At 51.1% G+C, this 11,059-nt stretch overlaps 4 protein-coding genes across 4 annotated transcripts; 2 read left to right on the top strand and 2 right to left on the bottom strand.

The window, feature by feature from the left end:
- Positions 1-41: 41 nt before the first annotated feature.
- BGZ61DRAFT_489896 (uncharacterized protein) lies at positions 42-2,541 on the bottom strand (the record flags this gene model as incomplete). The annotated part of the gene is made up of 5 exons (XM_046250271.1): positions 42-631; positions 685-1,736; positions 1,801-1,910; positions 1,973-2,064; positions 2,367-2,541. 5 exons carry the CDS (start codon positions 2,539-2,541, stop codon positions 42-44), a joined length of 2,019 nt encoding a protein of 672 aa, XP_046110939.1.
- Positions 2,542-3,297: 756 nt separating this feature from the next.
- BGZ61DRAFT_553880 (major facilitator superfamily domain-containing protein) lies at positions 3,298-5,068 on the top strand (the record flags this gene model as incomplete). Its single annotated transcript, XM_046255560.1, has 4 exons — positions 3,298-3,447; positions 3,510-3,565; positions 3,613-3,914; positions 3,976-5,068. 4 exons carry the CDS (start codon positions 3,298-3,300, stop codon positions 4,989-4,991), a joined length of 1,524 nt encoding a protein of 507 aa, XP_046110938.1. The 3' UTR covers positions 4,992-5,068.
- Positions 5,069-5,145: 77 nt separating this feature from the next.
- On the bottom strand, positions 5,146-7,807 carry BGZ61DRAFT_527134 (uncharacterized protein; the record flags this gene model as incomplete). The annotated part of the gene is made up of 5 exons (XM_046253065.1): positions 5,146-6,139; positions 6,192-6,877; positions 6,930-7,010; positions 7,063-7,546; positions 7,614-7,807. The coding sequence occupies 5 exons, from the start codon at positions 7,805-7,807 to the stop codon at positions 5,146-5,148; spliced, it is 2,439 nt and encodes an 812-aa protein (XP_046110937.1).
- Positions 7,808-8,951: 1,144 nt separating this feature from the next.
- Positions 8,952-11,051, top strand: BGZ61DRAFT_513421 (heterokaryon incompatibility protein-domain-containing protein; the record flags this gene model as incomplete). The annotated part of the gene is made up of 1 exon (XM_046252172.1): positions 8,952-11,051. The coding sequence occupies one exon, from the start codon at positions 8,952-8,954 to the stop codon at positions 10,905-10,907; it is 1,956 nt and encodes a 651-aa protein (XP_046110936.1). The 3' UTR covers positions 10,908-11,051.
- Between the last annotated feature and the right edge of the window lie 8 nt (positions 11,052-11,059).

Here is an 11,059-nt window from a genome sequence, read left to right as displayed (position 1 = left end):
TGGATATATAATTGAAGCTGTCAGTAACCCAAGCCGTAATTCTAAGTCAACCCAGACAGCCCAAAATTCATATCGTAGTTTAAGAATAAGTCGCCATCCAGGTCGGAGAAGAGATGGTCCACCTCAGGAATCTGCATAGTTGTATCTGGATTCACCGCAAGAGAAGCGTTTATTCCACTACTGAATTGCCCATAGGCGAATGGCTGAAGTGTCTCAGCAATTCGCTCCAGCCCGCTAACCATCAGCTTGGTCAGATGCCACTTCCCTGCCGGTTGCGATCGGAACTGTTGCACAATGGTCGTGATAAGCTCGAATACTCTCTCGCGGTCGACGAGATTACCTCCATACTTGATGGAGACTTTGGTAAGGAACATGCAAGCAAATGCCGTCATGGAATGCACATACGAAGGCATCCCGACGATCCCAGCAACCACATCGGGATCGTTGGCAATGAGGTCGATGATTGCCATTGCTGCCGATATTGCCTTTGAAGTGCAGTCCAAAAAGTAGTGAGGGATCGGGTCGTCTTTTGTGAGACCACGGAAGACATGCGAGTAGAGGTACAGTTGAGCGAAGTTATAGTGCAAGACGATCCCCTTCCGAGGAAAGGATCCAATCAAGGGCCAGTGTTCTGGATGTCAAGTTAACAATAAGTCCTAGGTGTGTCCAATTTCCTGGACTTGCCTCGTAGTTCTCCACTCCAGTGATCAAACCATTGATCAAGTTGCCTCCGAAATTGGGAAATGTGGTTGAGATACATGCGCGGGATGGGTTTGCGCTTATCAATACTGAATAGCTCTCTGATGTTTCGAAGGATACTGACCGACGCGACTTGGCTGAGGAGGCGTTGATCTTCTTCGGTTGCGACTTTTGATTGCAAGAATGCTTCCCACCCCTGGATAGATGAATCCTCTTGCACAATCGAAGGCCGCCCATACAACGTTGCAAGGTGTTGGTCGCACACATATAGGCTGTACCAGAGTCTTGCGCAATCCGCATCTTCCTCGCTCTGGTCTTCAATAGCTCGATCGTAACTCTCTTGGAGATTGAACTCGGCCGCTCGTCGGATGGCATATCCGGAGAGCATCCACGAGAGATCGCTCAGCCAGTAGGAAGCTATACACATCGCTCGAAGGTAGTCGCGGTCGATACGTCTCTCAAAGATGAATTTCTCAACTAACCGGCGGAATTCGGATTTACATATTCGATATAGATCGTCTGCTTTCGGGTCGTGGAGCGCCGCGACGGTGAGTATTGCCGCTGTCAGGAATGGACTCTTGTGGCGTAGCTCGGATAGCGACTTGTATGGACAGCCAATACTGTAGATGTAGGGATCTAGGCGGTCCCTATATAGCACGAAGAGGCTCTCTGCATTCGCAAGAGAAATCGATCCGCGAGAAATGAAATCATCGATAGATTCATCCTGTCGAAATTCGTTGTTGTCGGGAGATCGCAAAGCTCTGAGCTTCGTGAGGGCATAGAGTGAGTGGATGGGAACGTAGGGAAGCCCCTCGTCCTCGGGCATCGACTTGGGGGAATTGTCGCATGACGGACCTTGATGGCCTTGTATGGATGAAGTCGAGTGAACAGTTGAGTCCTCTTTCGGTATCGAGCCTTCGGCGTCTCTGGCTGACGAACTTCGCAGTGGCGGTGGCTCGCCAAGAGAGAGCTGGTTGGCAATCTGCGTAAGAAAATCGTGCATCTGCTCAAGGTCCTGCACCACCGACTCGGAAAAGCTAGACGGGATGTGAGCTACCGATTTCCACCTCGGAGATCACACGGATAGGCCGAGGCACTTACTGTGACTTCTCATCGAGGATGGTCTGAAGATTCTTGCCCAAGACGCAGCTCAACTTTCGCTCCGTGCATCTGCGGCAGGGTGGGCCCCGGTCATCTATAATGCACTTGATCTACCGCAATTTCCGATTCGATAAGCTCTCTAACCTCTATAGGGCGAGGTGGTGGATCTAACCTTGTGTTTTCGACAGGCGGTACAAGCCTTGACCTTTCTCGAGATCCGGGGGACAGGTTGATCGCCAAGGATGGAGATGTTGAGTCTACCCGCTTGGTGATTTGTGCCTGGCCGATTGCTCTCGGACCGAGAAGGAGTCGGTGGCTGTATAGATGTTAGGATCTCTGGCTTTTCTAACGACCGGAGGGATGAAAACTTACCGCCAGTGTAGGAAGCATCTTCGGGCTATTGTTAGCATCGGACCAGACGCGCTTTGCCATAGGAGCGGTAATTAACAGGTGGCTCTGCTTTGTAGTAGTGGGCTGTAGAAGTTGATAAGAAGGACCCGAATTGTACAAATGAGGCTGCCAGTCCAAGATTATCCCGGCCTCTCCCATTGGAACACACAACATACATCTTGAATCCGGCAGTGCAATAATGAGCATCGGACTGCTCGGCTGTCTGTCGGGAGCTAACCCAAGATTGGTATAGACGGGCTCGGTATGTTTACCACGGTCCGAGAAGTTGGACCCCTGCATCGCCCGGTTGCTTACTTCGAATGGCAGGGAATTCATTGGACAACCCCTCATCATCAAACCTCACTAGAAAGCCTGGAGCGCTCTAGAATGCTGGGCTGATGATGTCCTGATGCCCGGACCTTGACAATCCTTCAACACAGCCCAATCTCGTCTCCCAGGCCTCCGCGTTCTCCGTAGCGAGACTCCGACTAGCGGCATCTCCCCATGTTACCCCGCAGGAAATGACACGAGGCCGACACCCTAGATGCATCCTGCGGGGCTCCACGCCGGGGTCTCAGGGATCTAGTGAAGGCTTCTTGATAGGAGGCATTCTCTTGGAGATCCCTTATCCCATCTTGCCTCGTGAGATTCGCGAAGAATCTTGAAAATTATGTAACACTTTCTCTCAAAATAGACCGATTCTTACAATGTCGTTCCTACGTACAGAAATCCCATACTAAGTTGTTGCTGGCCAGATATATCCCCACCAGCACGAGTGCCAGCTTGGGCGAGTCAGTCTGCTCCGGATAGTCCCTGGGCGCCACCAATCAGATATCGCCCCGGCGCATGTCGAGCGGCCGTTGATCCCTGCCGCTAAGAAGCTAAAATCCAGAAGAGGGAGGTGAGCTCACTTCTACACCCCGAGAAGATGGACGAGGAATCGAGCGCCGGCAATGTCGCCATTCCTGAACCATAAAAGGGAGAGTTCCCGCCCACATTGGTACAGACAGAGTTCTATTATCAATACAGATCCTTCAGCTTCTTGACCTTCACCTTTCTACAACCCGACTCTGCCATCGCTTGAATCATCCATTGAAACACCTCACCATGTCTATCCCTGTCGAGGACAGACGTGTCGAAGAGCTTAGTGTCATAGGGGACTCTAAGCCGATCGGAATACACCATGAGCGTGCCCAGATGCTCGCTGACCTACGCGATCCGGATGAAGGGAAGTCGGATGAGGAGCGAGCCTCTATTGTAACATACCCCCTTGTTCATTAACCATTTTATCCTGCCCTCAACTGACCTCGTATCAATAGGATCGCAAGCTACTTTGGAGGGTTGACTTGTACCTCATTCCGTGGCTCAGCTTGCTGTAAGTCACCCATCCATCAGCCCGACATGGTCTGACCAAAAGCGCAGTTATCTCCTCTCCTTCCTCGACCGAACGAATATTGGAAACGCCCGCCTCGCCGGCATGGAAATCGACCTCGGAATGTCCGGCACGGACTATAACATGTCTTTGACTATATTCTTCGTCAGCTATGCTGTGTTTGAGCCGCTTACCAACACGCTGCTGAAGAGGTTTACGCCCCGGCTCTTCTTCACGGCAATCATTGTCGTCTGGGGACTGACTATGACCCTCATGGGCCTTGTCACCAACTTTAAAGGTTTGCTTGTCGCCCGTTGGTTCCTTGGCGTTGCCGAAGCTGGCCTTTTTCCAGGTATGAGTCCTTGCCTGTTGCCCATGAGAACAGGAGAGTTGTTGAACTAACCACTGTGTAGGCGTGAGCTACTATCTTTCCTGTTGGTACAAAGGCTCAGAGATCGGCATCCGCACCGCCATCTTTTTCTCCGCTGCTGCCATGGCCGGTTCCTTCGGCGGTCTTCTGGCAGCCGCTATAGCGAAGATGGATGGCCTCGGAGGGAAGCCAGGCTGGGCATGGATCTTCATTCTCGAGGGTATTGCCACGATAATTGTCGGCATGTTCTGCTGGTGGATGGTCTTTGACTGGCCTGAGACTGCTCGCTTCTTGAACGACGATGATCGTATCCGAGTCCAGCGCCGGATTATTGCCGACAAGCAGGGCCGTACTGCCGAGGACTTCGATAAGAGACACATCTACGAAGCTCTTAAGGATTGGAAGACATACCTCTACATGGCCATCTACATGGGTTGCCTTGTGCCTCTTTATGCATTCTCGCTGTTCTTGCCGACCATCCTCCGCGGCATGGGCTACCATGGAACACACGCTCAACTCCTCAGCGTCCCACCCTACGCCGTTGCTGCTGTGTGCACCATCAGCATCGGTGCCTTTGCGGACAAGACCCGATGGCGAGGATACTGCAACATGGGCGCTGTGTTGATCGGAATTGCTGGTTTCGTCATGATGCTCGCCACGTCGAACCCAAAGGTGCAGTACGTCGGCACATTCTTCGGGGCGGTGGGCATTTATCCAACTATTCCAAACACCCTCTCTTGGGTCGTCAACAATACCGAGGGCTCCCTGAAGCGTGCCGTTGTTCTTGGCGTGGTAGTCGGCTGGGGTAACCTGAACGGTATTGTCTCATCCAATATCTATCTTGTGCGAGAGTCGCCCCGGTTCTGGACGGGCCATGGTGTGGTTCTGGGCTTTCAGGCCATTTTCTTGCTGGGAGGGTCGATTCTCATGCATATTGCCCTTAGGTTCCAGAACAAGTACCGGAGCCAGGGCAGAATGGATGCTAAATGGCAGGAAATGTCTGAGGAGCAGCAATGGGTTGCTGGTGATAAGAGGCCCGACTTCAAGTATACACTTTAGGCCGCTATTCAGGCATCGTGTATTGTTAACTATAAGTTGGTGCTCCGGCACAGGCTATCGCCATCAAGATGAGACGGGTTGAAGTCATATGTTAATAGCCAATATCAACCGGTTCTTATCCCTCAGATCCATCTCTCGTCTCAATTGTCTTAACCTAGAGAGCAGCCCTGATCATATCATGCATAAAGGTGGATGGATCAAGATCTGACAGCGTTCCGACGACCTCTCCCACGAACTGATCGAGCTCCGAAGCTTGATTCACTGATGGTTCCTCGAAATTTGTCATACCGGTTTCGTGGCCCGTTGAATACGCCGCTCCTTCAAACAAATCACTTGGACTGTTGATATCCCCTCCACTTGCGATTTCAATTTCCATAAGCTCCTCCGTGTCCTGTAAGTTAGGCGCCGTCAAACTCAGCGTCTGGCCCCACGTGAGCCATCCTTCCATGATAGACACATTTGCATTCGGCGGCATACTTGAATTCCCGCCCTGGGGAGTCGTGACAGGCGAAACCCCCTTGTCGTGAGTAAGAGATGCTATAATAGGACTGGGTTCACGTCCAATTGGCCCGCGAAGACTTGGTGGAAAATCTCTGTCTTCAGGGTTGCGATTTTTACTCAAACTGAGGTCGATAGCAAGTGTCAAACGCAGGTAGACACTTGGATTCAGTCTGAGTAAATCCGCCCACTCGAACCATTGTTCCGTTTCCGTGCCCGTGACTGGTGGAGGGGTTTGAAATTGTATTGAATTGATGGCGTGTTCGACGGCATTGATGACGGGATCTGCAAGGTCGTATTGTGGGTGGTATGTCTTCATGACATCGACTAAATCTTTGAGCTGTCGATGTTTTTCCAGTGCCCGCGAGGCCAAACTGGGAGAATGAGCAGTACAGCCGAGCATTTTGACATCCAGCACATGCAATAGCAATGGTGTGGCAGTACATGTGACAGCGCTACTCGGGAGAAAACGGTCAAGTTGCAATCGGTTCAGCGTTACGAGACATTTTGTTACTGCTGACACGGCGTTTTGAAGTTCCTCCCGGTTCTGCTGGGATGCTGAGGATAAATCGGACATGCTATTGAACGCTTGGCCGGAGCTGCTGGTGAGGCCTAGAGCCTCGTAATGGCACAGAGCAAGCCAGGAGGAGCTATAGTTAGGTCAGCGGTGAATTGCAAACAAATAAACATGTTTCGACCTACTGATAGAACATGTACATCAAATTGATGTATAGAGTCACCGATTCGTGGAGAGTGTGCTGGACATCAACATGATCTGATGTCTCGTTGTCTGGCGTGATGAGATCCTGAAGGTGCAGTGCCGTGTCCTTTGCCCATTCTCTCAAAAATCTTTTCGCTTGCCAAATCTTAGACGTGTCTGCGGTGAATAGGTACCCCCCAGAGCATTGCTCATCGAGAGGATAGACCATGGCGAGGACATCGGTAAGGACAGTACAGAGCTCAATAAATTTTTCGAAAACTCGGAGCAGGTGTCTCTTGGTTTTGATACCGTATACGTTACTGCTATGCACTTCGTCTTCCAAGTCAGCGTGGCGCAGTGGAGTGTTGGCGGCGAAATTGAAGCGTGCGCGGTCGATCTGGACGCCTCGTCTGATACACAGGGACAGGACCCTATCACGGATTATGCAGCACCACCATAGCCGTTTTAGTGTGTTCTGGAGATCGGACTCATCTTTGTCCGGTGTTACCGAGGTGGATTCGAAGTTGGCATATTGGTTTGCATCAGCGAGTTCGGCATGCCGTATGGCGACGCTTAGCCAGGTGGTCTTTTTGACGCCTAGGGTTGCGAAACATGCACGAAACGACAAGAGAATGGCGGCTTGGGCTATATAAATTGGAGATGACTCTGTGTCGAAATCGTAAAGAAGCTGTCGTAACACTGAGTAAGGTTATCTCAACGGATGGATATCTGGCCCTTACCTTGGCACGTCTGTAAAAACCTGCTTTGGCCTGACGGGCGGTTGAGAAGCCGAGGGCTTGGATAGTCTCCGGCGACGCGAACTTTAGATCATCAGCACATGTGCTCTTCTGGCGGATAATCGATGAGACTTACATTGCAAGAGGAAAACATCAAGGCTTGGAAGACGAGCAAAGACATTCTGAGGGCCGGTGGATTCGCGGCTCTTGGCTGATGGTACATTTGCCAAAAGTGTCCCTCGTGAAGCAGCGGAAGGAACGGATGGACATGCAAGAAATATTGCTGCACAAGATCATCCAGTATCTCACGCTTTGGGACTAAAAAGCAGCCTTGGAGCTCGAGATAGTCGACGTCTCCGGAGAACACACTCTGGAGGTTGCCAATGGTAAGAAACGAGTAGTTGGGGTAGAAGATGTATGACGATGGCGAGGTTGGAGAGCATGAGGCGGGCGAAACCGCATTGGAGCAAGGGTAAGCCGGGGTACTCATGGTGGGCAAAGTCGGTCTGGCCTCTGTTCCAAGCAAAGGCAATGCATTGCTAGGCGACGGCATCGGCTGATCGCTGTTGAACGGCTCGTTGTTGCTTGGAGCAGCCCTCCGTCGTCTATTCGCAATCCTTCTGGGAGTAAGGCGTTAGACGAAAATGCTAAGCAGATGTTTGTCAGGAAGCCACGGGATGGACTCACATCCTTTGATTAGAGGGATGCTCGAGGCATGACTCGCCGTTCTTGCGGCATCGCGTACAGGGGAGGCCCGTCTCCCAGACATCGCACCGGAGCTTGCGGACGCGGCACAGTAGGCAAGCCCACGGTGCCTTCTTGTATTCCTTGGGGGTGTTCGAATCGACTGTAGGAGAGTTGCTGCTGTGAGAGTCCTGCATTTCGGTGGAGAATGTAGGTCGTGGATCAGGTGAGGAATTGTGAGGATGCACCTGAGAGTGGGGATTGGGGATTGGGGAAGTAGTCTGGGGTTATGTGGAGCCGTGTCAGTCAAGCGCGTGTCAGTTAAGACGCTTTGCATTACTGTTGTTTCTATTGGTGCTGTTGATTGCGAGACTATTATAAGATAATAATGAGATATTTGATCCTTCTTTTAAAACATTAGTTTCTATTCATCTCTATCCTTTGATGCCATTATAAAGGCACAGTTAGTGCATGATTTTGCCTGTGAATAATCACAGCCGGACGGCCGGATAAGTGGCGACCCATGCTTTCGCCATCGGATGAAACATAATCCGGCCGATGAGTATCGGGCTGACCTCCATGAGCACTCATCATCCCATCCATACTGACCCTAGCATTAGTGATGATGACAATGATACATATGTAAAGGCAAAGGGGGCCCGGGGTGCTCTAGCCTCCCTCGAGGTACATGGAATGGAAGAGCCTATCCAGCTTTTCCACCATTAGTAGGTCCAGGGTAGTTGGGCTTGCAGAGAGGCTGGTTCAGAAGCACCCGGACTTGTCGTAAAGAGGACCACATTACACTCCAATGAGAATTGACTCTGAAGAGATATGGGACCGACATCAGTTATGAGGCGTGAGTAACTTGACTTGGAGTGATGTTAGATATATACCCTAATAAAGATGTGATGAAACAACCGAGGATTTTTTTAGTCAATTCGGATAATCCGACAAATGGATATGAGGAGCTGAGATGTTGCAATTGCATTGCCTTCCCCCATGTCACAAAGCAGAGTCCGTATAAATCAAAGACAACTAATGCTAATTTGTGCCTCGCTTCGTCTCCGCTAATGTAGGTAGGAGGTGCGACAATGCCCGCCCCTCTGAACTGGAATAAGCTGGATGCCTTCTTTCCCCGCCGCCGTACTGGTACTATCGCTGGCGGACGATCCGCCTCATTTTCGCCTTGCTTTGTAACCCCGCGCCGTATTCCATTGATTTTGACCACCGCCATCTTTCTTTCTACGCCCTTTGTTCGTCTCCCGTCACTCTGGGGACGTAGTCTCAGCTCAAACTTCCAGCGCTGAAACAATACTCACCTCTCCGACATCGTTTCCCGATATGATCCTCCCGCGAATTCTCCACGGCGCCTGGCGACGTTTGAAACGGTCCACCGAGCGCATCTACGGCCATGGTTCGTTTTGGCCCATCAGCTCTGGATTTGTGCTCTGTATCCTTTTACTCTACTACTTCTTGGGTGATCAAGGTTCAAAAGAGCCGCTGTTTCCCGACATGCGATATCCCGGCAGCACTATTCGCATTTTGTACATCGAACCTGGCAGCGGCAGGGATTGGATATATGCGAGTTTGAAACCTGTGGCCCTGGCGGAACGACCGGAATATGATGCCGTGTCTTATTCGTGGGGCGAACCAACCGATAAGAAGAAGATTTTCGTGAACGGGAACAAGATCGAGATTACCAAAAATTTGCACCATGCTCTCGTCAATTTCAGGCACCGATCTAAGACGGTTGCGCTCTGGGTTGACCAAATTTGCATAAACCAAGCAAATTTAGAAGAAAAGAGTAGCCAAATTCCTCTCATGACAACGATATACAGCCGGGCAAGGTCTGTTCGCCTGTGGATGGGAAAGCATCTGGCTCCGAGATGGGTCGAAAACGCAGATGTACTGGACTGGTCTGGAGACTGGGCCGTCGCGCATGCAGCCCAGTATCCCGCTTCCGCGAAGTATTGGCTCTACCGGCTAGCCGAGGAAGAATATTGGAAGCGAACTTGGGTGATCCAAGAACTTGCCATGGCTTCAAATATCCACGTGCATTTCGGTTCACGTCACCCTATCCCCTGGGATTCATTCATCCGCCTCGTCGAGTGGTATCGACAAGAAGACCCGATGGCAGATGTCCATCGGATCCTCAGGCTGGATGCGCTAAGGAAGACGATGTATCAGGACCGAGCAACATTTGAGCTGGCAGATCTTCTGACTACCTTCTACGACTCGTTCGCTACTGTTCCACATGACAAGATATATGCCTTTGTTGGCATGGCTAATCAGTGCCGTGACGGATGCATCGACGTCAACTACAACAACACATTGTATCAAGTTTACGAAGATGTCATGCTTACCCTGAGCGAGTCCTCAGACAACCCGTTGCAGACACAGATTCGAACTGTGCACGACGCCAGCGTGATCCGACAGAGCCTTGCAAGAGGATCCAAAAAGGTGCACAAAAAGTTGAAGTACCTGGGCAAAACGGCCGACCCACATTCTTACTACTACCAAACGTGCGGCGATGAAAAGGCTATCCTCTGCTCTAGCGAAATGGACCCTTCAGGCAACATCTCATACAATGCTGGGTTGAATGATGCCGGGTGGGACGCTCTCAGTTGGTTATTCTCCTTCATCTGGCGAAAGCCCGTGAGGTACACCATGATAGCACTACCTATGGAGACAGAGTCCAGTGACATGTGGCCCCCACAAGAAGACGAACGAGAACGAGCCAGTAACATTTTTAAAATTCGCGGGATTGTCGCCGGCACCGTCGGCCACATAGGTCCGCCCCTCTCAGCTTTCCTCGAGGATGCCAGGGTTGCGGCGCGGTGGGCGAAAGAAGTTGACGTGTATCCTACAAACCGAGACCGTCGGAGGGCTCGAGGCGTGAACGAAAGATTTATGAATCTACTGAGTGTATCACCATACGCACTCATTATGCGAGCAGGGCCCCTCCAATTACCGGCTAAGGGAGGAAGAGAGGACGATCCCAATTTGTTTCTGGGCTCTACCGTCATGGCTGGCATATTGCCAGCCGATGCGCGCTCGGGTGACCTGATTGTCCAGTTCTGGGGGTCAAATTCTGTCTTGGTTGTTCGAGATGGGACTGATGGACGCCGTGACTTCATCGGAAGGGCCCTCATTGTCAAGGACGACGATTTTGATTGGGACAGCCCGAGGGACAGCGAGTTCTTCCAAGACGATTCATCGCTTGTCATCGACTTGGAAGTCAATCTTGCAAATCTCACTCTACTCTCTCTGGATGGTGTGCAGCTTGATGGTAGTTGAAGTGAGGCTTTCGTAGTCTAGATACCACGCGCAATACCACAACTGGTCAACATCTGACGCTCATGACGTCATTTGCTCCTTTTTTTCATTACGACTCACAAAGCCTGCGATTTGCAGATATTGTTGGCACTCTCAGCGAAGAGGAGGTGAGG

This window comes from Ilyonectria robusta (genome assembly GCF_021365365.1).
Source record: "Ilyonectria robusta strain PMI_751 chromosome Unknown BGZ61scaffold_2, whole genome shotgun sequence".
Classification (NCBI taxonomy): Eukaryota; Fungi; Ascomycota; class Sordariomycetes; order Hypocreales; family Nectriaceae; genus Ilyonectria; species Ilyonectria robusta.
The sequence above is the reverse complement of the archived record's forward strand: the minus strand, read 5'-3'. Positions and strand labels throughout refer to the sequence as shown.